The following is a 27130-nucleotide window of genomic DNA, read 5'->3' as shown; positions in this document are numbered from 1 at the left end:
ATATCTAGACACCGTTGCTCTAGAGCATATTTATTGTATCTCATATCATGGCGCCATTGTCCTGGTGAGTATTGTGTAGGCATAATGTGTATTGGATTGTGGCCCGGCTATGAACGTTCTAGTTAGAAGACCATTGTAATGTGATGCTTGCCAGTAGGAGCCACAGTAACTGCATACAACAGTACCTTAATCCCTACCATTTGACCAACTTTTCTCCACATCCCATGTCCCCATATGCACAATGGACATCTGAGAGATGTGTTACAAACACTGGGAAGGGATTTTTCACACAAAACACAACAGTTGTCTGTTGTTCTGCCACCTTCCAGATTAGCCTGCAGGCACATTACAGGCAGACACCATGCCATTGGGATCCATCTCACAGACAGACCTGACAAAGCCCAGGCCCATTATCATATCAGGAAAAGCCATTTTCAGAAACACCATGACACAGGTTAGCACTAATTCACTAGAATGCATTAAGCCCACACTGCTACAGGACTGTGCTTAAACAAACCCATTATATCCCCCATAACCGCAAGCTGCCACCATGTGATCGCATCCAATCAATGGTCATAATGGCAACACTAGCCGAAGGGAAAGATCCTCAAATGCCATCTTTACTTTGGCCATTTCCATCACAAGCAAGTCATTCTCAGCCCTTCTCTCCAAGGGCAATTTATGTGTAGTTTGTTAGGGTAAAATCAATAAAGATAGGTATCAATAAGGCAAAAGGTCTGTTATTGACATGCTCAAATTCACTCCTTGGGAAAAACCCCTTCCCTTTTCTCTTCTCATCTCTGCAGTAGAAGAAGGCACAGAGATCAGAGACTCTGCACCTCTGACTTAACAGGAGCAGTGAGGAACACTGACTCTTCCTCCCACTCCACTAAAGGTCAGATTTGCAGGCTTGTTAAACACAATTTCTCTGTGTTGTTCCCTTTTGTATGACAATGTAATGTTGGCCTGGCAGATGGTGTTGAGACCATCCAACAGAAACAACACTCTGGGCTTTAACGTCCCCCTCTCTTTGTCATGACAGATATTGTATATGAGTCATGATTCTTTGTACAGAGAAGCATCCTTACATCACAGGATTCACATCAGCTACTTTGCTTTAATTGCATGAATTTATTTAACAAGTCAATGCATTTGATTTTGCGTGCCACTGTTACTGCAATAGTGAGCTGGGAGTGAGATCAATAGGAAGATGAATAGGTGAAACCTACCGTGATGGTGGATTTCCCGGCGTACTTCGCATACTTTAGGAATAAAGGCTTCACCATCTTCTTCTGGGCTACAATCTGTGGAACACAGGAAAACTATGAATGACTGGTGACTAGTGAAGCAGTGAGAAGTATTACCGGACAATTAGAACGAAAGCAGTTTGAGAGCAGTATGACAAGGACTGGTGACCTCTAACCTTTACCCTCTGACCTCTGTTGGTGAGCAGCAACTCGGCACAGCGTTCCATTCAGTTTATGTGTGGTGAGCGATTTGATTAGACATAACAAATGGTACATTGGATAACTGAGTGGAAGGGTCAGACATTCAGTACAGGACCTGGCCGAGCGTACACTCCACCCCACCCAGGAAGTCGTCGTCGCGGGTGCCAATACTGTGGGTGCCATGGATGTCGTAGACCTCGAACCGCAGCTTCTGCGCTTCCTCAAAGTAGTAGTCCAGGGTGAAGACCTTGGCAAAGACCGGGTGCAGGTTGCTCTTGATCACCTCTGTCCTGTCAAGCTGAATCGACAAGAGGGGAGAAAAAGGCACAGCATTAGAATGTGGACACATTGTTGGATATTACTGGAGAAACTCAGACCTCCAACTCAACTCTAATGAGAGCTTCCTACCAATTAAACATAAAAAGTGCAGTTTTATATGCAATGTACATTGTATCAGTTAATTTGCAATGCTAATTAATGTATGGGACATGGTGATGCATTCATGGGGACATGGGAATGTAGGAACAACAGCCAAAAACCCATCTGCACCCGGATCACTGCTACAGCCACTGTTGGCGTTCTTGTTTGTTTTCCTGTTGATTAGATCAAAATGTAAATCTTGTGAAGCTCTTGTTCAGACAGTGACAGCAGAGAGGATTTTAGTGGACTGAGGGCTGAGAGCTCAGCAGACACACAGCTCATCCATTGCCATGCTTGGACATTCATACACCTGTTTATCTAATACACCTGGTTCATGCCTGAACTCTCCACATTGCCACCTGCTTTCAGTGGAGCACAGAGGCTGCATTTACACAGGCAGCCCAATTCTGATCTTTGCCAATAATTGGGCAAACTATCAGAATTTGGCTGCCTATGTAAACCCAGCCAGAGTGTACCCATCTAGCACCCAGTATCCAATTATGTCCAGTACCAGAAATTATTACTAATAATTTAACTCCAAGCTAGGTATTCTGAAGGGAGCCAACTCATCCCCTAAAGATGCTATCAGTAAATTAAAGTGACCTAAAGCAGTGTTTGAACCATGGTTTAAGTGTTTCATGGTTTAAGTGAATCAATGGATTTCAAACTGGAGCTATTGAAAAAGCATATAAAAAATGATTCAAGCCTAAGGCAACTGTCAATCTAAATCTGGTAAGGAAACGTAAAATTCCATAAATGTTTTACTCTTGTTTCTCATCTCTTTTAATTTGAGGAAAAAGTTGTGATAGTAAAACAGAAGATAGTCAGAAAGTCGTCAAACACAGGTAATTAAATATGAAAGGAAATTTTACATAATCTCCGTAGTTTGACCTAAAACAAAAAATACTAGAGAGATTGCCATCAATCTCAAACCAGGCCTAGCCATCAATCTCACTAACAACCTTATCGTAGCAAAGCCAAATCCCACCCGTCCATAGAGCACAAATCAAGAATGAAGCTCCCTGATCAGCAGCTCTGTCAAAGCTCTCTAAAGTCAGTCAACATGGGCCCCACACACCAAACGCCATGAACATACATGGAACACTATAGTACACACATGCATGTCCACGTTAACATTCAGGAGTTAACCCTACTGCTTTACCTCATGCTGTTGGCCTTGAGCTGACGAGAACACAGACACCCACACACAGAATGGTTGATGAGAAGCAACAGAGAAAGCATGCACCTATTCTCACTGACAATCACTGTGGAATAAAGAGTCTAGTCTGCCAGTCCTAATTAGAGACAACTCAAGAGTGTTGAAGACAATGTTATTAAGTATACTGATACAGATGACCTGAGGAATGGGGGATTGTCTTGTTATTCATTATTGACCTTGCAAACAGTAAAGAGTGATTCATTTCTCAGGAGATAACAGCTAAGACATGTTGTTTTAATTAGACTCTAGCCCTCCTCCTCTCGCTGTTTCTCTCATTCTCTGTCTTTTTTTCTCTCGATCTCTTTCTGTGCTATCTGGTTGGACATACTTGTGAACACAAGTTTGTTTCCGTGTGTGATGAACGCTACCCAGAGCCACAGAAGAAGGGCTGTGCCTGTGTGATGCCTACCCCTGTGATGCCCATTCATCTGGGGTGGCAGGGAGAGTCTACAGAGAGGTGACTGTCTGACGTATGGAGGGATCTCTGAGGTCCCAGGGAGTCAGCTCCCTCTCTCCTCCCTCTCTCCTGCTTGCCAGCAGCACACCACCCTGCATCCCACTGCTGGCTTGCCGCTGAAGCTAAATAGGGTCGGTCTTGAATGGGAGACCAGATGCTGCTGGAAGTGAGGTTGGAGGGCCAGTAGGGGCACTCTGGCCAAAGGAGCTCCCAATAGAGTACCACAGTATGAGTCATAAAATCTAGTGGTCAAACAAGGAAATGGTTCCAATTGTTTGTTTTTTCCCATAGGGGATTTTAGAAACACTTAAAATAAGGGCTGTGAGGTGCCTCCCGGGTGGCGCAGTGGTCTAAGGCACTGCATCGCAGTGCTAGCTGTGCCACCAGAGACTCTGGTTTCGAGTCCAGGCTCTGTCGCAGCCGACCGGGAGGTCCATAGGGCGACGCACAATTGGCCCAGCGTCGTCCAGGTTAGGGAGGGTTTGGCAGGTAGGGATATCCTTGTCTCATCGCGCACTAGCGACTCCTGTGGCGGGCCGGGCACAGTGCGCGCTGACCTGTGTTGGTGGCACTGTATTGTCCTCAAAGTGAGCAAAGAAGTTGTTTAGTTTGTCTGGGAGCAAGACATCATGGTCCGCGACAGGGCTGGTTTTCTTTTTGTAGTCCGTGATTGACTGTAGACCCTGCCACAAACCTCTCGTGTCTGAGCCGTTGAATTGCGACTCTACTTTGTCTCTATACTGACGCTTAGTTTGTTTGATTGCCTTGCGGAGGGAATAGCTACACTTCGTATTCGGTCATGTTTCCGGTTGCCTTGCCCTGATTAAAAGCAGTGGTTCGCACTTTCAGTTTTGCGCGAATGCTGCCATCAATCCACGGTTTCTGGTTGGGGAAGGTTTTACTAGACGCTGTGGGTACAACATCACCGATGCACTTGCTAATAAACTCGCTCGCCGAATCAGCGTATTCATCAATGTTATTGTCCGACGCTATGAGGAACATATCTCAGTCCACGTGATCGAAGCAATCGTGAAGCATGGAATCCAATTGGTCGGACCAGCGTTGAACAGACCTGAGCACAGGCGTTTCCTGTTTAAGTTTCGGTCTATAGACTGGGCGCAACAAAATTAAGTCGTGGTCAGATTTTCCGAAAGGAGGGCGGGGGAGGGCTTTGTATGCCTCACGGAAGTTAGAATAACAATGATCCAGGGTTTTGCCAGCCCGGGTCGCGCATTCGATATGCTGATAAAATTTAGGGAGCCTTGTTTTCAGATTAGCCTTGTTAAAATCCCCAGCTACAATAAATGCAGCCTCAGGATATGTGGTTTCCAGTTAACATAGAGTCCAATGAAGTTATTTCATGGCCGTCGAGGTGTCTGCTTGGGGGGGATATACACGACTGTGATTATGATCGAAGAGAATTCTCTTGGTAGATAATGCGGTCGGCATCTGATTGTAAGGAATTCTAGGTCAGGTGAACAGAAGGACTTGAGTTCCTGTATGTTGTTATGATCACACCGCGTCTCGTTAATCATAAGGCATACACCCCCACCCCTCTTCTTACCAGAGAGACATTTGTTTCTGTCGGCGAGATGCGTGAAGAAACCAGGTGGCTGTACCGACTGATAACGTATCCCGAGTGAGCCATGTTTCCGTGAAACAAAGAACGTTACAATCTCTGATGTCTCTCTGGAAGGCAACCCTTGCTCGGATTTCGTCTACCTTGTTGTCAAGAGACTGGACATTGACGAGTAGTATGCTCGGGAGCGCTGCGCGATGTGCCCGTCTATGGAGCCTGACCAGAAGACCGCTCTGTCTGCACCTTCTGCGGCGCCGTTGTTTTGGGTCGCTGGCTGTGATCAGAGCCATTGTCCTGGGTGGTGGACCAAACAGAGGATCCGCTTCAGGAAAGTCGTATTCCTGGTCGTAATGTTGGTGAGTTGACGTTGCTCTTATATCCAACTGTTTGACACCCTCACTGTAGGGCTCTATGCCCCAGAGCAGTGAAGGGGACATTGCCCTACGTAGGGTCTTTCAGATGGGATTTTAAACGGGTGTCCTGACTCTGTGGGCATAAAAAAATCCATGGCACTTATCGTAAGAGTAGGGGTGTAATGCCGCGTTCAAAACGACTGGGAACTTTGGAAAAAATAAAATAAAATAGCTCAAACTGGGAAAAATCTTTTTGAAAGGTCAGCCAACACGGAATTCCAAGTCGGAAACTCCGGTATCTTTCTAGAGCTACGACTTTCCGACCTTAAGATAACTGATGTCATGATTTGATGTTTTTTTACACAGAGAAAAGAGGAATCTAAGTAATTTTCATACAGGGAAAGTTGTATCAGTGATAAACATTAGAATGCAAAACCGCTACAGGTGGGGGGGATTCAGAGAGGGAAAATGTGAGTCGATTTCGTGATACCTAACTTTTATAAAATATGTATAATCACATAGTCAACTAAAAAAGTTATGAGGGTTTGTCCTTGTGTCCATTGAAGCACCGCGTTATATTATACAGTGAAGTCTGCAGAAGCCTTCCTTTGTCGGCGACTTTTTCGTCTGCACACCCGACACGTGTGCACGATTGGCTGGGGAACGACGGCTGGCTGGTGGCAGAATATTGTATATAAATGTGTTAATATGGGCAGAATATTGTATAAAATAAATAAATAAATGTGCCGCATTCATTCGGCAGGAGAGCGAGAGAGAAGCAAGATGTGTCGATTTAGCTACTCGCTCTTTCTCAGCCTTTGGCATGATGAGCAAATGATTTGCATGACAATGTTGCATACCTGTTCAGATGGATTTGAGAGCAAAGGAGTGGGCCACCAAAGACTGAAATACAGAGCAGTACAACACATATCACAAGGGAGTGTTCATTCAAGAGCCTCTTCCACAGCCCAACTATCTTGACACAGCTCTCTGTTTTGCTGAATTCTATCTTTAGTAAAACCATGAAGTGGCGTCTACATCAACAAACATGCTTCAGCCACTGTATATCAACAGCACTGGTATGGTTAATATCAGTGGCATGTATTGATGGATGCCAAGTGTAACGGATGTGAAATGGCTAGCTATTAGCGGGTACGCGCTAATAGCGTTTCAATCAGTTACGTCACTTGCTCTGAAACCTAGAAATAGTGTTGCCCCTTGCTCTGCAAGGGCCGCGGCTTTTGTGGAGCGATGGGTAACGACGCTTCGTGGGTGTCAGTTGTTGATGTGTGCAGAGGGTCCCTGGTTCGCGCCCGGGTATGGGCGAGGGGACGGTTTAAAGTTATACTGTTACATTGATGCTGTTGACCCGGATCACTGGTTGCTGCGGAAAAGGAGGAGGTTGAAAGGGGGGTGAGTGTAACGGATGTGAAATGGCTAGCTAGTTAGCGGGTACGCGCTGATAGCGTTTCAATCAGTTACGTCACTTGCTCTGAAACCTAGAAGTAGTGTTGCCCCTTGCTCTGCAAGGGCCGCGGCTTTTGTGGTGCGATGGGTAACGATGCTTCGTGGGTGACTGTTGTTGATGTGTGCAGAGGGTCCCTGGTTCGCGCCCGTGTCGGGGCGAGGGGACGGTTTAAAGTTATACTGTTACACAAGGGAAGCCAGGCTTTCTCAAAACATTTACCAAGAAAAAAAACATAAAATAATGTATCTTACGTCTGTGTTTTTATAAATGGCCTTCAGTTCGCAAGAGGCTGAATTTCTCACCTGACAAGACATCCGAGCGAGAGAAACAGCGCCCTTCTGTCTCTGTATGTGTAGGCCATCTATCTGATGCGGTCTGGTCATAAAGAGTACGATATTGCTGCTGCCCGTAGCATTGAATGCAAGGGAAGTTAGCAAGCATTTGGCCTCCCTTGATTAAAAAAAATTATAAAATAATTGTCAATCAGCATTGAACTCAACTGTGAATGGTCCTGGCGTACCAAAATAAAGTGTCAAGGGAAGCCAGTTTGGATTTGGCTTCAGTCCTATCATAGAGAAATACAGCATCTATTGAAACAACTTGAATTGTTGCATCTCATTTTGTTGTTGTCCTCTGGTGGCTAGCTAGCTAAAATTTTCCCTTTCCTAAATTAGCCATGGATGGAGATAGGGATTTGGACTTGTGGTTTTACTTAGTTCTCCGTCCTGGCCAATAATTATAAAGGCAATTCTGATCCAACCATAAACTACACTGTGACCCTGGACTGAGAGGATGGAAGTTCAATATGTAGCTACATGTAGAAGGCTAACATTGCCTATGAAAGGAAGTTGGGCTAGCGAGCAATTATTTTAGCCAGGTAGCCTAGGACAACAAAGAAATAAGACTGTACTGTATGATAGTCATAGACCATTTTTGTCAGCATGAAAGGGAGGGTGGCATTGGTGTTTCTCTACAAGTAGGGTGAGTCAACATGTTATTTTATACTTTCACCAACACACAGACAAATAAATCAGAACCATGGACAATCACATCATATGTAACTTACATTGATTGGACAAAATAGTTTTTGGTATCTTTTAGTTGTCACTGTATTAGGAATAGTGGCGGCAGCTCCTGCGTTCTTTGCGACTTGCAGTATCTCTCTGTGGTTCAAAATTGTAGTCTGAAAATGTCAGAAACATGAACTTTCTTGACCATGCTGTAGGTCATGTAACTGTTTGTTACAGGCAATATGCTTTGTGGACTTCACCGGACAACGGCTGCTTTCTGGTTTTGTGATGAAACAAAGGTGTGGTTCAATTTATTCTGCCACTGTCTTCTTATTGTCTCAGCCTTTGGCCTATACATCACAGTCGCAAGGCATATGTACTAACAGGTTATAGAGCAAACAACGCAATTATCACAACACATAGGTTGTAATATGGCTTTTTTTTCCTGGCTTGGCTTCCCCAGTGATTTTACCCACACACCGCTTCTGGATAAGATACACTACATGACCAAAAGTATGTGGACACCTGCTTGTCGAACATCTCATTCCAAAATCATGGGCATAAATTTGGAGTTGGTCCACCCTCTGCTGTTAGAACAGCCTCCACTCTTCTGGGAAGGCTGTTATAGATGTTGGAACATTGTTGCAGGGACTTGCTTCCATTCAGCCACAAAAGCATTAGTGAGGTCAGGCACTGATGTTAGGTGATCAGGCCTGGCTCGCTGTCGACGTTCCAATTCATCCCAAAGATGTTTGATAGGGTTGAGGTCAGGGCTCTGTGCAGGCTAGTCAAGTTCTTCCCCACTGATTTCGACAAACCATTTCTGTATGGCCCTCACTTTGTGCACGGGGGCCTTGTCATGCTGAAACAGGAAAGGGCCTTCCCCAAACTGTTGCCACAAAGTTGGAAGAATGACATTCTAGATGATTCTATTGTATGCTGTAGCATTAAGATTTCCCTTCACTGGAACTAAAGGGCCTAGTCTGAACCATGGAAAACAGACCATTATTCCTCCTCCACCAAACTTTACAGTTGGCACTATGCATTCGGTCAGGTAGCTTTCTCCTGGCACCCGCCAAATCTAGATTTGTCTATCGGCCTGCCAGATGGTGAAGCGTGATTCATCACTCCAGAGAACACGTTTCCACTGCTCCAGAGTCCAATGGCGGCGAGCTTTACACCACTCCAGCCTACGCTTGGCATTGCACATGGTGAACTTAGGCTGCTCAGCCATGGAAACCCATTTTGTGATGCTCCCAACGATCAGTTCTTGTGCTGAAGTTACTTCCAGAGGAAGTTTGAAACTTGTTAGTGAGTGTGTCAACCGAGGACAGACGATCATTATGCTCTTCAGCACTCGGAGGTCCGTTGTTGGTCCTAGACGTTTCCACTTCACAATAACAGCACTTACAGTTGACCGGGGCAGCTCTAGCAGGGCAGAAATATGACGAACTGACTTGTTGGAAAGGTGGCATCCTATGGCAGTGCCACGTTGAATGTCACTGAGCTCTTCAGAAGGCCATTGTACTGCCAATGTTAGTCTATGGATTTTATACCCCTGAAATAGCCAAATTCACTAATTTGAAGGGGTGTCCACATACTTTTGTATATATAGTGTAGCAGTGAGTAATGCTGCCTGGAAAATTCAGGCCAAAAAATAATGTAATTCAATGCACTGCATGGACTACATTGATGAACTACCACTTACATCCGTGACAATAAAACACAATATTGTCTTGTTCCTCTTGCTCAATTCGCAAATTAAGCGTCTTCCCAATCTCCTAAAGCTGATGGACAGATACCACAAAGTTCTGAGTGGTGTGTCTGTCTCCCTGTGTGTGTGTGTGTGTGTGTGTGTGTGTGTGTGTGTGTGTGTGTGTGTGTGTGTGTGTGTGTGTGTGTGTGTGTGTGTGTGTGTGTGTGTGTGTGTGTGTGTGTGTGTGTGTGTGTGTGTGTGTGTGTGTGTGTGTGTGTGTGTGTGTGTCTGTGACACACAGCTAATGAATAGCAAGCACACAGGGGATTAAAGTCATTTGAATGTAGTTACTGTAACAGTGTGTAACACAAAGAACTAAAGGCAGCCCTCAAAGAACAGCGAGCCAAAGCTGTTGTGAGAGTTATATATATTTTTTAGGTCAAAGGGTTAACAGACCATTGCAAACAGTAGATAGCAGGGATGCAGTATTTTTCTCTCACCCTCTCGCTCTTTCTCCACCCCTATTTCTCAATTCTTCTTGCAGACTGACATTCAGTATTGACTGGGCTTGACAGACTCACATTTCAGGATTCTTGTTTCATGGCATTTGTTTTGCTGTAACAAATTGCATTCTCCACTGACATGGATGATATGGTTATTCAGAGCATTAGGTTGTATCAATTATATCACCTCCTAATGCTCGAGCTGAATTCAGGGGAGTTATGTAAACTACTCAAATGCTCCGTTTGCAGAGAACCCAGGTTAATTTCCTCATGAAATGTTGTTTTATTGCATTACCACAGCGACAAATTGATTAGTGTGTGCTCAACACTATCAGCCAAGCTTCATTATTGCCAAAGCTTCGGAACATATTTCTCATTCATAACCATTAACTGGGCCTCAATAAATGCTTCCCATCTCAACACACTACGATTTGGCATTGTCACTTGTTAATCATTATCTGGCAATGCCTGGAGAAGAGGCCAATACATTGGGGCATAATTGCAACATGTACAAGAAATTAGGAACAACTTGCTAATATTGAGTTGCACCCCCTTTTGCCCTCAGAACAGCCTCAACTCTTCAGGGCATGGACTCTACAAGGTGTCTCAGGCATGGTTTACTCTTGAAATTCCTTGCACCTTATTTGTGGAACAATCTTCAAAATGTTCTTAAATTTGATGTTTTGGTGCCTCTAGGGCAATTCAGAAAGCTGATTGAGGACCTTACTACTAAAATGTGTTTGTTTTTTATGACCGTGTTTTTTTCTGCTTGCATTTTGCATTTATATTGTTGTGTATTTTCTGTAATTTATGTCATTCACGGCTCATCTGTAAAAGAGACCTTGGTGAAATAAGGATAAATAAATACAATTCACAGGGATGTTGGCCCATGTTGACTCCAATGCTTCCCAAAGTTGTGTTAAGTTGGCTGGATGTCCTTTGGGTGGTGGACCATTCTTGATACACACAAGAAACTGTTGAGTGTAAAAAACCCAGCATCATACCCCATTCAAAGGCACTTAAATATTTAGTCTAGCCCATTCACCCTCTGAATGGCACACATACACAATCAATGTCTCAATTGTCTTTAACCTGTCTCCTCCCCTTCATCTACACTGATTGAAGTGGATTTAACGAGTGACATCAATAAGGGAGCATAGCCTTCACCTGGATTCACCTGGTCAGTCTGTCATGGAAGAGCAGGGTTTCCCTCTTAAGGATCGGACCCGTTACAAAAAAAAAATTGGCCTAAAATGACATGCCTAAATCTAAACTGCCTGTAGCTCAGGACCAGAAGCAAGGATATGCATATTCTTGATACCATTTGAAAGGAGCCACTTTGAAGTTTGTGGAAATGTGAAATTTATGTAGGAGAATATAACACATTAGATCTGGTAAAAGATAAGAAAAAAGCTTTTTTTACTTTTCTTTTTTTTCATCTTTGAAATGCAAGAGAAAGTCCAAAATATGACATAGGAATCTAGGCGCTATTTAGATTTTGGCCACTAGATGGCAGCAGTGTATGTGCAACGTTTTAGACTGATCCAATGAACCATTGTATTTCTGTTCAAAATGTTGTATCAAGAATGCCAAAATGTGCCTAATTGGTTATTTATACATTTTCAAATTCATAACTGTGCACTCTCCTCAAACAATAGCATGGTATTATTTCACGATAATAGCTACTGTAAATTGGACAGTGCAGTTAGATTAGCAAGAATTTAAGCTTCCTACCCATATCAGATATGTCTATGTCCTGGGAAATGTTCTTGTTTCTTAAAACATCATGCTAATCACATTAGCACACGTTAGCTCAACCGTCCCGTGGGGGGGGGACCAATCCCGTACAGGTTAATGTTTCCTACATTCAGTGTATATGATATATTGCCAACACTTTTTTAGATTGATGATATTTGTTTCGTTACAATATAGTAATTAGAAGACTCCCTTTCTGTCTTGTTTTTACCTATGATCTATAGCACCACTGGCAGGTCTGGAATGAGTGCCATGTTTGTAATACATGGAATTAAACATTTTATGTTTTTACTTTTGTACACTCAGTATATACACTTACAACCATTACAGACACTCTTATGGTCCTCCACTTTGTTAACATATTTTGCACCTAATGCATGGCTTAATTAACAAGGGAATGGGAAGTGTAGGCCTCTGTGCTTACTACCAAAGATTCATATCAACATACATCAGCAGTGCCAGGTTGGAATCCCATCTCAAATCATCCCATCTCAAATCATCCCATCTCAAATCATCCCATCTCAAATCATCCCATCTCATATGGGAATGCAATGGAATGAAGGAACAAATATGGATTTCTTTAACCACCTATAATTCAAACAGCCTTATAGATATACAGAATATCATTGTGGACTACTATAGTGGACTACTGCATCATGGGAAATATGCTATTCATAGCTCACACACCCCCAGCTCATATTACAGATAGTGTACCAGTGTAATTCCAAGACAGACAAGAATCTATGATCTGCAACGTAGAAAGAGATTGTGAGAAAGAGATAGGGAGAGTAGAGGAAGAAGCGTGAAAAGGAAAATAAGATTTCCTGTCCCCCTCCCTCATATGAACAATGTTCTTGGTGATCTGTTTGAGAATTCCAATTCAGTTTCAGGTAGCTACTCTATAAATCAGAATCCATTTCAAAAGAAAAGAAGATGGCAGCAATACCACCAAGCCAACACCAGACATGCCACTTCTCCCTGGCTCTACTTTGTTCTCTGTGATCTGGTGCACTGCCCAGCTGTTGGGATAATGGGAGCAGGATTAAGACTTCATCCTTCAGTCTGACACGTTCACACAAACAGCTCACTCCTTAAATCTCACTCCTATCTTCAAGCCACCACTGCCTTCCAGATAACTCTTTTTTTTTATCCTCCAAACGTGGCTCAGCTTTGATATGGAGAAATGGAGGGAGGGGAGAGAGGGCTGCCCCTCCCACTGTGCCGTCCATATCCTGCTAGGTGACAATGCCTTCCATTCAGTAGAAACAAGCACTCTCTGGTTCACCTCATGCTATCCAACTCTGTCATACACGGAATCATTGTTATTTTAATAAACTGGTGTCATACTACCCAATGTTACATGTCAACATCATAGAGATACTTATGCAGCTCATTACTGGGGTTTGAGCTTCACAGGCTTAGTTGTTTTAGCATCAACATCCATTACTTATTGTTCATACCATCAGTACATTATGGAGTGAACCATGTTAGTTAAGACTTTACCAGGCCAGTAGATTGGGGACATACAGGGGATGGGGGGGGGGGGTACTCACCTCTGTCCACTGTCCCTGGTTCTGCAACATGAGTATGACACATGGGTCAGACTTGTTCAGTGTGTCTCGGTCCAGCAGGGCCTTGCAGGCGACGCGCAGCTCCACTTTGGAGACGCAGGCGACAGGGCCACCGAGGGCGGCCCCTGGGGAGGTAGCATCCTGGACGTCATTCATCCTGGCTCAGTACCCGAGGTGTCAACCAGTAAGGAGCAAGAGATGGTGGGTGCTGCTGAGAGCTCAGAGTAATGGGAACTACTAGGGATGGCTAAGGGATTCAAGCAGAGCGAGGCACTGAAATGTCACAGAGTTAGATACATAGAAGAGAAGAATGGATCCTTGGACTTGGCAGTGAATGTTACAAAAGGGAAAAGAGTTCTCTCAGAGGTCTGTATTTGAGATGACGGCAGGTGTCATTTAATTTCTGCAGCGATAACAGACAGGGTGGGCCGAGCTGGATGGAGGCTGGGGAGTCTTGATTAGATGACCAGAAAGCTGTGGAGAGTCACAATTCAGGATCAGCCAAAATGTGTTTTCATGTGTTCTTCATGAAAAAGTTGTCCATGAGCATCACAACTGGGTTAAAAAAGGGTATGCTCCCGATCATCCTTCTCTTCAAAGTCCACACAGGTACTGTACTGTATCTATGTAAAGAAAACACAAATTAAAAAGGTCCAATGCAGCTGTTTTTATCTCAATATCAAATCATTTCTGAGTAACAATAAAGTACCTTACTGTGATTGTTTTCAATTAAAATGGTCAAAAATAAACAAAAATAGCTTCTTAGCAAAGAGCAATTTCTAAAGCAATAATTTTTCTACGACTGTCTGGGAGTGGTCTGAGTGGGTAAAACTGAAAATTAGATATAATTGGCAAAGAGATTTGGAACGGTCTTTCTTATTGGGCTAATTTACCGCCTGGTGATGTCACCAGGCAGGCCAAAACATTCAATCTCACCAAAACAGGTTGACATTTCAGGTGGTCTTTTCAAACAGCTTTTGTATTAAAAGGCATAATAATTTTCAAAATGTCAACAGTATTATTCCAACCTCATAGTGTGAATACATATATAAAACACAGAAAAAAATCTGTTTTTTGACTGCACTGGGCGTTTAAGTATCTGCAAAATAGCATATATCCACAAACAAAATGCTATTGAGCCCAAATAAATATTAGCAGAATCCAAGTTCAGACAGGAACAAGTTTGCATATGAGGTAGGCTATGAAGGTGATTGAATAATAACAGGTGAATTGCTACTCAGTAAAAAAATATAATAGTGACAAAGCCTGCCCAGGCGCAAGAATCCACATTGCCCCATTTCAGCACCACCGACAATGGACAGCGACCTTCAGTCACTCGGCTGCTGCTCTCCAGTGGGGTGAGGCTCGGTTGAAGCAATTATGTTACATTAGATCAGGCGCCCTTGGCAGCAATCATACGTGTTTGACGAGGTAGTTAAAAACAATAAACAAATAAGGGCTCCATATGACTCATAAAATAGAATACATATTGAGATTATTGGCTACTATAAAACAACCAATAACCGAGAGTTGTAATTAGTTCGAAATAATCTGCCCAACACTTGTAACGTTCAGTTGGTTCCATGTTCTTATAATTATTTTTTCAATATATTGCAATGACATTTAATATGATGGTGGAAAATAAATGCAAAAAATAAGAGTGCTGATCTATAAATGTTACAGATAAAAGCGAAAATGTGGAAAAGAGATTCTCATAACCTATTATTGATCAGCAATATGTCTACAACCTGTTGTCTGACAGATGAACCAACAACTGCACGGGCACACACCCCTCCCTGGTCATGTTAAACTGGGCGTAGCATGTGCATTTCAAATATAATGTGTCTATCTAGTATATATCTGTGCTATATCTGGTAGACAGTCAGTTATAGACAGCTAAGCTTGATACATGACTACTCAAGACTAGTACAATTGTAATTGACATGACTTTTATCCAACTAAGAAAGGTGAGACAAAGATTTTGTTCTCAACTTTGGTCTCAACCTAAATGATTTCCTACGATAACTATAGCATGATTTGTTGAGGGTGACAGAGAAGCGCGGCTGCCTTATTCTTTCAATTATCATCACATAATATATATAAACTGATCTACATTACTGGCTAAACTGGTCGTTTATCGATGCACCTCCACAGCCTCTGAATGAATCCAAGCATTTCACAATGAATGATATAACAATACAATATGAACGTATACTATTCCAAAAATACTCCACAATAAAATTATTTTGTTCGATTACCTCAATCATTCAGAAACTTGCATCATATGCTTCAAAATAATACATCCAAACTCTTGCTGCTTGTTCCTACCTGACGTGGTCCACTGAACTTACACTTGTTGTTACCTTTCCTTCAACACACTGCTTGATTTTCCGAAACTCAGGAACAGTGGAGGGAAAGTGGTAGAAGCAAGGGGTGTGTGATAGCAGAGCGAGGGAGTGGATCTTCCAAACCACACCGTTAAAGCTCGCAATGTCCACAGAATCCGCTGGAGGGAGACGTAGAGGTGCGACAGCGGTTCACAATAGTGAGACACGAACACTCTTGGCGGCTGTTCCACACTAATCATCTCTCCTTTCTGTTCATTTTCCCGTGAGCCTTAGCTAAAGTTGACCACCAGAGCATTTATGCATTTGTTGATAAGCCTTTTGATTTAATCTGCTATAGATCAAATAAAATAAAATAAAATACAGTGACCAACAGACAATTAAAGCATACAGATTACACACATACAACCACAAATGTTTTCCTCAACACTAATGGGCTACATATACTGTCCACATACAATGTGAGGCTTCCCCCCCACAATAAATTCCAATGGCTTGCATTTGTATTGCTGGCTTATCTCTGCACCTTGTTGCCAGATCATATCTGCTCAGCTCAAAGGCAAAATAACTGTCTGCAATCCACCCAAAAATATTCACTCAATTACATCAAGTAAGAGATACATAGTCTCTCCCTCCAGTAATAGGCCTATAAGTATGACACAATGTAACTACATTACTCCCAGTGGCTAGATAGGACTTTTAGTATCACTGAAAGGACTGGTGTCTTTCACAGAGGTCAATAATTACAACCCCAGGAAACACAGGAGACACTTGACAGCCAGACAGCAGAGATTGAATTAGACAGATCCTCAGGTGATGGCACAAGTTGTGTGTGTGAGCACCCTGATGTGGCTGGCCAGACAGCTAAGGATCCTAAGTGACACTGAGCTCTAATGGAGAAACAATGGAGATGAATCGCAGTCAGTGCTACTCTTGTAAATAACAGGCAATGTCTCTCTCTCTCTTACTCTCTCACCCTTCCGCTACCTCTGCCATCCTCTCTTGCACTCACACACAACGGCATGTTTAAGACTGTTTAATACCAATAAAAGGGCTATAGCTAATGCTATAATGATCTGAATATCAACAAGTGTTGGGCAGGTTTTAAAATCATTTGACACCCACACATACACTCTACCCGTTCTCTTCATATGAAGCCTTTTTCAGCCCACCCACAAGGCCCATATAATTTGTGAACTCACTAAAACTGGCTAAAGATTATATAACATGATAGCTTTCCAGCTGACAATGAAGTGTATTCAGAGTTGTACATTTTCCTTTCAAAGCACTTAACTGTAGCAATTATAAGTGTTGGGGGTCCCACCTACAGCACATATCCTTTCTGCCTTCCTACTTGGATGACAATAGGCTGGATGAAAGAATTAAAGTGCACTATATGCCTGCTCCCATTGCTTAAGGTCAAAGCCTATTCTGGGATGCAGAGAAAATGTCTGACTTAGCAATTCCTCTCCAAATGTTCTCTAAAGAAACATCATTGGTTGCAATACATCCTCCGGGCTCTGTTGTTGATTACAAGAGAAGCTTTGCTAAATTCACTGAGCCCCTCTGTCAGAGGTGGCCAGTCAAGGAGCACTCCACAGGTACACAGTTGAGGTCTTGCTCCTTATAAAAACTAGGCCTCCAGAAAGACTATTGGCAGCAAATAGGGAGGCTAATCAACATTGAGCAGAGAGCTACTTATTCAAACACCACTCAACTAAACATTTGGCTCTGTTTTAATTATTCGCTTAACTGGACTGTTTGTCCCTCATGATCACATCAAACAAACCCTGCAGCAGGAAACATCCTCCCCTCCAAGGCTTTCTGCCTCTTTAAAATAGAGATAGTGCTGTTTCGTTGACCTATGACCCTCTGATGGCATCACTGATTTCCTTTATGTTATAATTCTTATAAGTAAATGTAAAGAAGCTCCCATGAATAACAGAATGAACATGGCAACGACAGGGGTTTGATGCTACGGTAGCAAGATGGTTTATTGCAGTTGTAGCCTAAAGACTGGTCACCCTATCGTCTTAGATTCCCACCTCCTGTGTCTCGAACTCGATGGGAATTCATTGCGAGTAGGAACCAACAGTGCCCTGGGCCATACACCTGAGCTCCATTATGCTGTAGCTCCATCTGTTGCCGCTGTGTCAACACTAAAGCCTCTCTCTGGACTCTTAATGTGTATTTATGCATATATTTATCAAGAGTCTTCTTGTTATCTAGCTGTTTATACCACTCTAGCTCCCAAGCAGACATTACGCTGTTGTGTAGTTCAAATATTTTCCCGTAAAATTGGTGCAGGATTGCTTGCTTTCAACAGAAAACTATTTTGATAACGAGAGCCACATACCAACCAACTTTAACGATTCCTGCCATTCTGGTAACAAAAATGGAAAACATGAAAATTGAATTTGTGCAGGCACTGATGAGGAGTTTGTGTAACTTCATATGTAATCCTCCACCCAGTAGTTCCCCTGCGTTAAGATATTCTTAGACACATTGGGCAAACTCCCAATACTTCATTGATTCTAGAGGCTCCCATACTGGCTATGGTTGCTCCAATTTCCACTTCACAATCTATTTGGTGTGCTTTTGTTTTAACATGATCTAGTTGATCTAAATATGGCTCAGTGAATTGGAAACGAAGCCTATCCTCTTCTTACCTCAATACTTTTCATTGATTGACCTAATATGAAAGCTGTCAGTCATAAACCTTTCAATCAATTCCTGTTAGATCCTAAGGCTATGATACAGGCCTAGAGGAGAACAGTCAAGAAAGAAACACTAGTAAGTAATTTTTTTGGGAAAGACTAAGTCAAAGCTACATCGAACAGAGTATTACAGTTTAAACACTCAAAAAGTCAGAACATGAATAAACGACGAGCACCACAATATGAAGCAAATAATCAGAACAGAAGACATTAAAGAAGCACACCTGGTACAGACAGAATCTTGTGCAGTTATCACCTGATTTTTTTATTCCGCTCCGATCAGAGGTTGTCTTGGCTGACAGAGTATGCAGGAGCAGAGGAAATGTGATGTTTGCATAATACTCCCACTGCCCAGCAATTCAAGAGACATGACATCATACAAAGCCTGCATACACTACAATTAATATGCATTTATTTAAGGTATAGCCCACACACACCTCAAGGCTGCCTTCCTGTACATTGTCAAAGCTACAGTGTATTGGTTAAGTATAATTGATATAGCATACATTGCAACAGTTGACATTCAAGTAACCTTAAAAGACATCATGCTGTGGCAGTCAATCTATCAGAGGAGCATAGGAACAATGCGGTCAGACCTTATCGACTTATTTTTACCAAGACGTTGTATGACCTGCACTGTCCTATGTTACCATAGATTCTGCCGTTACTGTGGTGATAATCTCATCCCCAGGATATTACTCACAGTGCAGAAGTGTCAGGTGCATGATATTCCCATGGTGGTAGAATGTCAAGGTACAGTGCCTTCAGAAAGTATTCAGACCCCTTGACTTTATCCACATTTTTGTTAGGTTACAGCCTTATTATAAAATTGATTCAATTGTTTTTTCCCCCTCAAACTACACACAGTACCCCCTAATGACAAAGCAAAAACAGGTTTAGACATTTGTTAATTTATAAAAAATAAATCACTTACATAAGCATTCAGACCCTTTACTCAGTACTTCGTTGAAGCACATTTGGCAGCGATTACAGCATTGAGTCTTGGGTATGAAGCTACAAGCTTGGCACACCTGTATTTGGGGAGTTTCTCCCATTCTTGTCTGCAGATCCTCTCAAGCTTTGTCAGGTTGGATGGGGAGCGTCGCTGCACAGCTATTTTCAGGTCTCTCCAGAGATGTTCGATGGGGTTCAAGTTGGGCTCTGGCTGGGCCACTCAAGGACATTCAGAGACTTGTCCTGAAGCCACTCCTGCATTGTATTGGCTGTGTGCTTAGGGTTGTTATCCTGTTGGAAGGTGAACCTTCGCTCCAGTCTCAGGTCCTGAGCACTCTGGAGCAAGTTTTCATAAAGGATCTCTGTACTTTGCTCCGTTGATCTTTCCCCTCGTTCCTGACTAGTCTCCCAGTCCCTGCCGCTGAAAAACATCCCCACTGCACTATTCTGCAACCACCATGCTTCACCGTAGGGATGGTGCCAGGTTTCCTCCAGACGTGATGCTTGGCATTAAGGCCAAAGAGTTCAATCTTGTTTCTCATGGTCTGAGAGTCTTTAGGTGCCTTTTGGCAAACTCCAAGCGGGCTGTCATGTGCCTTTTACTGAGGAGTGGCTTCCGTCTGGCCATTCTACCATAAAGGCCTGGATGGTGGAGTGCTGCAGAGATGGTTGTCTTTCTGAAAGGTTCTCCCATCTCCACAGAGTAACTCTAGAGCTCTGTCAGAGTGACCATCGGGTTCTTGGTCACCTCACCAAGGACCTTCTCCCCCGATTACTCAGTTTGGCCGGGCAGCCAGCTCTAGGAAGAGTCTTGCTGGTTCTAAACTTCTTCCATTTAAGAATGATTGAGGCCACTTGGGGACCTTCAATGCTGCAGACATTTTTTGGTACCCTATCCCCAGATCTGTGCCTCGACACAATCCAGTCTCGACGCTCTACAGAATATTCCTTCGACCTCATGGCTTGGTTTTTGCTCTGACATGCACTGTCAACTGTGGGACCTTATATAGACAGGTGTGTGCCTTTCCAAATCATCTCCAATCAATAGAATTTACAACAGGTGGACTCCAATCAAGTTGTAGAAACGTCTCAAGGATGATCAATGGCAACAGGATGCACCTGAGCTCAATTTTGAGTCTCATAGCAAAGGGTCTGAATACTTATGTAAATAAGGTTTTTCTGTTTCTCATTTTTAATACATTTGCAAACTGTTTTTGCTTTGTCATTATGGGGTATTGTGTGTAGATTGCTGATTCATTATTTTTATTTAATCATTTTTAGAATACTGCTGTAACGTAACAAAATGTGGAGAAAGTTAATGGGTCTGAAAACTTTCCGAAAGCACTTGTATACTGAACAAAAATATAAAAGCAACATGTGGATGTCGATTTAGGCAGCCCCCCACACCACTCTGATTCAGAGGGGTTGGGTTAAATGCACTCAGTTGTACAACTGACTAGGTTTCCCCCTTTCCCCTTTAAAGTATTGGTCCCATGTTTCATGAACTGAAATAAAAGATCCCAGAAATGTTCCACACGCACAAAAAGTTTATTTCTCTCAAATTTGTTTACATCCCTATTAGTGAGCATTTCTCATTTTCCAAGATAAACCATCCACTTGACAGGTGTGGCATATCAACAAGCTGATTAAACGGCATCATCATTACACAGGTGCACCTTGTACTGGGGACAATAAAAGGCCACTCTAAAATGTGCAGTTTTGTCCCACAACACAATGTCACAGATATCTCAGGTTTTGAGGGAGCATGCAATTGGCATGCTAACTGCAGGAATGTCCACCAGAGCTGTTACAGGAGAATGTTATTTTCTCTACAATAAGCAGAATACAAAGTAATTTTAGAGAATTTGGCGGCACGTCTAACTGGCCTCACAACCGCAGACCACTTGTAACCATGCCAGCTCAGGACCTCCACATCCGGCTTCTTCACCAGCCACCTTGACAGCTCATGAAACTGTGGGTTTGCACAACCAAAGAATTTCTGCACAACTTGTCAGAATCCGTCTCAGGGAAGTTCATCTGTGTGCTCGTTGTCCTCACCAGGGTCGAGCTGACTGCAGTTCGGCGTCATAGCCAACTTCAGTAGGCAAATGCTCACTTTCAATGGCCACTGGCATGCTGGAGAAGTCTGCTCTTCATGGATGAATCCCGGTTTCAACTGTACCGGGCAGATGGCAGACTGTATGTATGGTGTCATGTGGGCGAGCGGTTTGCTGATATCAACGTTATGAAGTGTCCCACGATGGCGGTGGGGTTATGATAAGGACAAGCATAAGCTATGGACAACAAACACAATTGCATTTTATCGATGGTAATTTGAATGCAGATACCATGAGATCCTGAGGCCCATTGTTGAGCCATTCATCCGCCACCATCACCTCATGTTTCAGCATAATGCACGGCCCCAATACACAAGTATCTGTACACAATTCCTGGAAGCTGAAAATCTCCCAGTTCTTCCATGGCCTGCATACTCACTAGACATGTCACCCATTGAGCACGCTTGGGATGCTCTGGATCAACATGTATAACAGCATGTTCCCATTCCCACCAATATCCAGCAACTTCACACAGCCACTTAAGTGGTACAACATTCCACAGGCCACAATCAAATCTACGCAAAGGAGATGTGTCATGCTGCAAATGGTCACACGAGATCTGACTTTTTTTTTTGAATCTGTGAACAACAGATGCATCTCTATTCCCAGTAATATGGCATCAATAGATACAGGCCTAAAGAATTTATTTAAATTGACTGATTTCCTCATATGAACTGTAACTCATTCAAATTTTAAATTGTTGCATGTTGCGTTTTACACCCCTATAAATATCGAACTGGAACTCTTAGGGCTAGGATGGGAATCTAGGAATTCCACAATCACCCTTTCCATCTATTCTTTGACTACACAAATCAAAACCACATTTTCATAAACTACTAGAAGGCTGGAGCATTGCTCATAAGTCCCTAAAACATACAATCACACAAGGGTTCTGGTTGAACTAGCAGCGAAACTAACGTGAGCAGTAAACTTTTCGGAGCCAGAATTGACACGCCAAGGGTGCCACATTCCATTGAGATTTTGTAGATTGCCTGCTTTGTGAAAGAAGCCACTTAATATTTAGGAATTCAAAGTATGCTAAACAAAAACCCCTCGAAAGCGCACACTTCTGCTTTACATCCCAACCTTTTGAATGGGTTTATATGAAATTAATGAAGAGCAGTAAATTTAAGATAAATTATAGTTTGTGGATGAATTTACACTGAAGACGATTCTAAAAAGTCACTTCCAATAGTGTGTACTTCACATTCAGGAGACTGGTTTCCACATACAATTTGAAAATGCCAGGGTGAGTGATTTTCAATGTAGTACAGCTGCCACTTGCTGGTAGTGACTGGGCAAGATATATTCCATCCATTTGTCTCTTGGGCAACACAGTAAACACTATTTAACATTAGCATTGATGCCTGTATTTCTATAATCCATCAAATGTGAATTGAAATACTAAAGCATGAAAAAATATTTTTCAAATGTACCAAAGTTGAGTGTTTAACACCATTGAACAGAAATGTCTCCACAACTGCAACAAAAAATTATCATTTCAAGATGAGATGGTAACAAACATGACCCTTCAAATTGAAAAATGACCAGTGAAGTTATACACGTTTTTATTTTTGAAAGTTCCATAGAAACTAACGGTTATTTCTTCTTGTCAATACTCTCAGCTTCCGCCTCCTTTGCCCTCTTGGCACGGATGCCGAAGAGACGAGCATTGGCACGGGCCATACGCAGGCTGGCGAAAGCCTTGAAGTTCTTTTCATCCTCAGAAATCACCCTGGCCTTCTCCTTCTTGTGCACCTGTAGCAGAGGGAGAAGAGCCCAATTACAACGATGTTGATGTAAAGATATACTCATCAAGAGTAGAAGGGCATTTCAGTCAAAGAGAAAGTCAAATACAATGAATGGATTAGCAGAGTCCCATGTTATTACTCAATGATTTAATTATTTGTATGTCCAAATTAAGTTACGGTCCAGCACACAATCTGGCAGTCATCAGATAATAGGTTCAAAGAGAATCATCAAGGTAATACAGAGATTCCGGAGAATTTGTCATCACTTGACTGCTGAAAGAGCTCGAACATATGTGTTTAATACATAGACTCAAGATACATCCTCCAAATATTTCATTTATGACCTGGTCATCCCATTTACATTCAATAACCCTAATCAGCGTTATCTTCAATTTAAAGAACATGAACTTCCTTTTTTTGGGTGAATCAAGTGATATGAATGTGTGATACGTACATTCTTGATGGGCATGACAGCGCCAGAGAGCTGCGTGGCCATCTTCAGTTCCTCCTCCTGGAGAAAGGGAAAGGTTTTAATGCTCGCAGGAAAAGTAACATCTACCATGTGCACATTCAAGACGGTGCAGTCAATCTAAAATGCTACTGGGGTGAAGAGAAGATTTCAAACATTTAATTGCACACCACCAACTGAAACTAAATCTACAACGGAGCACGTAAACAAAGTAGTCCAGATAACCATGCAGATCAATGTTACTCTGCACAAAATGCAGTAAAACATTTCAAAACTTCCAGACCAGTTTGAAGCCCAATTTCCACACCGTAACTCCAAAACGTCCTTGCTAACAGGCCGTTTCAGAAACTACAGAATGGGCACTGGACACATGAACCCGGCAGTCATCAGATAATAGGTTCAAATGTAATCATCAAGGTAGTACAGAGATTCCGGAGAATTTGTCATCACTTGACTGCTGGACCAGAGCTGCTCACAACCCAGGTTTCTTTATTTCAATCATAAGCTAATTTTCTGAAATCACATTTAACAGCAATGTCACGCATGACTGATGAAATCTTCCACTGCAAATGTTTATAATCTGAGCCTCAAATGAAGCAATCACTTTGACAATATGGTTATGCGTGCCCATATGTTTATAAACACTCAACCCAACTTTCTATGACTGACACTTACAGTGCTGTCTCCCTTCTTGGGTGCGGAGGCCTTCCTGGGGAAGAGGATGAGCTTGGAGCGGTACTCTTTCAGGCGCTGTACATTGGCCTGCAGGGACTCCGATGACCTGTTGCGACGGCGGGAGTCAACAGAGATGCCAATGGTGCGGGCTGTCTTCTTGTGGATACCGGCTGCCTAGAATACAAAGCACACGCAAGAACCAAATATTTAAGAACTGTTGGGCATTTAGTTGCTAGCCATGCCCGGACTTTTAGGAGTGTGGAGGCTTGCACATAACTCAATACAAGTAGATTGCTACATTCAGCCAAAAAAGCCTGTCAAACAAAAATGGGTTAATAACTGGCTTGAGCCCCATGTTATGAATCAATTGACCAGTTTTGAGTTTTTATATGCACAGCACACATTAAAACAAGCAGACATCAGCAAATAGGTTCAAGTTGAATCATCAAGGAGGTACAGAGATTCCGGAGATTTGTCATCACTTGACTGCTGTAAAAGGTTCTAGTAGTCCGCAAGCTAAAATATATTCAATAAAAACACACCTGTCTTTCAGACTGTTCAGTCTTACATAACGTACTAACACTGCCTAAACCTGGAGGTTATTATTCACAAAGTAAATGTACTGTTAATATTCCTCTTACCTTGAGTTCCTCCAGGGTGAAGCCACGCCCGGCACGCACCTTGGTGTGATACCTGATGGTGGGACACCTGACTTGAGGCCTGAGAGGTCCGGCCACAGGACGTGGGGCAATACGACGAGCCTTGATCTGACGGGCCTTTCGCCTGAAAAATTAGAAGTCTGTTCATATATAGCAAGTTATATTTGAATGACCTCCATCACATACATGTCAAACACAGGCACACAACAAAACTACACCATAGCCATAATTCAATCTATACAGCTAGTTAACCAACCAGGTACATCACAACCATGCTAGTTAATAGCTGGTAGGTTTGCATACAGCAGACGTTTGAAACGTAAGACAGTTCAACCCAAATTAAGCATTTATCCAACCATTATACTTTACTTAACCAATGTAACTAATCAAGGCCTACCTGCGAGTCTTCCTTGCGGGCTGGTTGAACCAGGTGCGCACTCTCGTCTGCCAGTCTTTGTGGAAGTGTGGGTTCAAAAGCATGCCATTCCGGCTGGGTGCCATGGTTGCCTACTTCCCTGAAACAGGGAATTAACACGTGTAGAAGCTAATCACATTTAGCAATAAGATCAGCCCATCCAGCGGAGGAAAAAAATGGCTGACGAAGTGCTTACTAGGCTAAATGCTAGCCAGTTAGCTAGCCATCACGTCCAGGCTAACTGGGAATGCAGCAATGGATTTCAACACAAACAGACGTATATTTTACTGTGTTAATGACTCCGTAATCATTGGAGTTACTGGTCGATAATCTAGATCATTACCGACAGGTTGGTGACAATGAAACACTTGTAACGTCACTGACAACACAGACATACATGCGTCTGCAACCCAGAAAAGTTTAGCAGTCAACCTATCTGGCTTGCCTCCATCTCAACTAACTCATCAATAGTCATATATTCTGAACGACAACATCATACACTTTGGCAACAAATGCATAAAAGTAACATACATTTTGATATATTGGAGGATTAAGAGCGATTTCGTTTGAAAGACTGAGCTTATTTTCACGTACCGTCTGAGGCGGAAAATGGCTGAAAGGAAAAAGGAAGTCCTAAAACTGTGCATTGTGGGATATGGCACCCAATGGTAGACGCAATGGATCGTCAAACGGATGTACTAAAATTCACGTGTGAAGAGTTGTATTAAAACAGATTCAATCAGAATCTTTGATTTAAAAAAAATATATATCTTGTTCAGAATGCATTCAGATCGAATTAGCTTTCTGTACGCTGTTTGTTAGTAAATCAAATCTTCTTGGTTTTGGCATAATGCTGAGTAATAACGTGCTTTTCATACCGTAATCAAGCCCCAATACAACACATATTGAAACAACCAGTATGCATGCATGAAAGATGATTTGTTCAATAACTAATGGTCGTCCACTCAAATCTGATTTATTGCTGATGTATTTTTGTAGGTACACCACAAGGGGTCACTGCAGCCCCACAATAAAATTACACTCGTTTCACTTATGGACCTGTTTCAGACTGCCTATTTCTCAGAGTATCCCCCAATTTTCCATTCTCATTGTTGTAATGATAATTATGAATGACATGTTTTCAATGTAGAAGTGTTGTGCATCGAAATATTAAACCCTAATACTTTCTTGAAATCATAGTAAAGATATGCAGCACACACTTTTTAAAGTGCACATATACATACAGCAGCAACACCATCACTCTGCTCATTGTGTCAAGGCAGGACCATCCCCGAGAGGATCTTTTCTGTCCATCAGCCAAATGGTATTCTCCTGTAAAGTATTAAAGCCCCATGCCCCTTCATAGTTAAAGTTTTAAAAAATATAGTCAAATATTTGCTCAGTTTCTCTGCTACACTGATTCTGTGCCCACTTCTGCCATTAATCATTGACCAACCCTCCCCTGCACCTCATCTCTATCTTGATCTAAGGGCAAAAGTCAAGGTGTGCCGAGAGTCAATGTTAGCAATGAGAAGCGGCCAGTATCATC

The 27130-nt window shown here is 42.6% G+C and overlaps 2 protein-coding genes and 3 non-coding genes across 9 annotated transcripts in view; all 5 read right to left on the bottom strand.

The window, feature by feature from the left end:
- Window positions 1-15942, bottom strand: part of LOC139562931 (copine-7-like) — a 39853-nt gene extending 23911 nt beyond the window's left edge. The window contains exons 1-4 of one of the 4 annotated variants that reach the window (XM_071381112.1): window positions 15738-15942; window positions 13462-14102; window positions 1564-1746; window positions 1230-1304 (exon numbers count right to left, since the gene is read on the bottom strand). In XM_071381112.1, the coding sequence (XP_071237213.1) occupies window positions 1230-1304; window positions 1564-1746; window positions 13462-13635 (432 nt within the window). In that variant the 5' untranslated portion in view covers window positions 13636-14102; window positions 15738-15942. The remainder of the gene's footprint in view (window positions 1-1229; window positions 1305-1563; window positions 1747-13461; window positions 14103-15737) is intronic. The other 3 variants (XM_071381115.1, XM_071381113.1, XM_071381114.1) reach the window with 3 other exon arrangements.
- Window positions 15943-23163: 7221 nt separating this feature from the next.
- LOC139563115 (large ribosomal subunit protein eL13) lies at window positions 23164-26281 on the bottom strand. Of its 2 annotated transcripts, none has more exons than XM_071381407.1 (6): window positions 26176-26281; window positions 25564-25681; window positions 25149-25290; window positions 24508-24681; window positions 23818-23874; window positions 23164-23370 (listed from the first exon to the last, which is right to left on the bottom strand). In XM_071381407.1, exons 2-6 carry the CDS (start codon window positions 25665-25667, stop codon window positions 23212-23214), a joined length of 636 nt encoding a protein of 211 aa, XP_071237508.1. In that variant the 5' UTR covers window positions 25668-25681; window positions 26176-26281; the 3' UTR covers window positions 23164-23211. The 2 variants fall into 2 exon arrangements, with proteins under 2 accessions (XP_071237508.1, XP_071237509.1); XM_071381408.1 differs by lacking the exon at window positions 26176-26281 and adding an exon at window positions 26113-26168 and having other exon boundaries at window positions 25564-25710.
- On the bottom strand, window positions 23547-23628 carry LOC139563376 (small nucleolar RNA MBII-202). Its single transcript, XR_011672551.1, has one exon. It is a non-coding gene; the product is annotated as a small nucleolar RNA MBII-202 (small nucleolar RNA).
- On the bottom strand, window positions 24202-24281 carry LOC139563375 (small nucleolar RNA MBII-202). The gene has a single exon (XR_011672550.1). It is a non-coding gene; the product is annotated as a small nucleolar RNA MBII-202 (small nucleolar RNA).
- On the bottom strand, window positions 24910-24988 carry LOC139563377 (small nucleolar RNA MBII-202). The gene has a single exon (XR_011672552.1). It is a non-coding gene; the product is annotated as a small nucleolar RNA MBII-202 (small nucleolar RNA).
- Window positions 26282-27130: the final 849 nt, after the last annotated feature.

Source organism: Salvelinus alpinus, chromosome 33 (genome assembly GCF_045679555.1).
Source record: "Salvelinus alpinus chromosome 33, SLU_Salpinus.1, whole genome shotgun sequence".
In the NCBI taxonomy this organism is placed as follows: domain Eukaryota; kingdom Metazoa; phylum Chordata; class Actinopteri; order Salmoniformes; family Salmonidae; genus Salvelinus; species Salvelinus alpinus.
Note: the sequence above shows the minus strand (reverse complement) of the source record. Positions and strands in the feature narration are given on the sequence as shown.

Bases quoted from the DNA above. Each gene is read 5' to 3' on its own strand.
- LOC139563115 (XM_071381407.1), bottom strand. From the start codon at position 25,667: ATGGCACCCAGCCGGAATGGCATGCTTTTGAACCCACACTTCCACAAA. The intron at 24,682-25,148 runs GTAAGAGGAATA...TTTGTATTCTAG, and splicing joins TCACCCTGGAGGAACTCAAG to GCAGCCGGTATCCACAAGAA. The intron at 23,371-23,817 runs GTACGTATCACA...CCTCTGCTACAG, and splicing joins CTGTCATGCCCATCAAGAAT to GTGCACAAGAAGGAGAAGGC.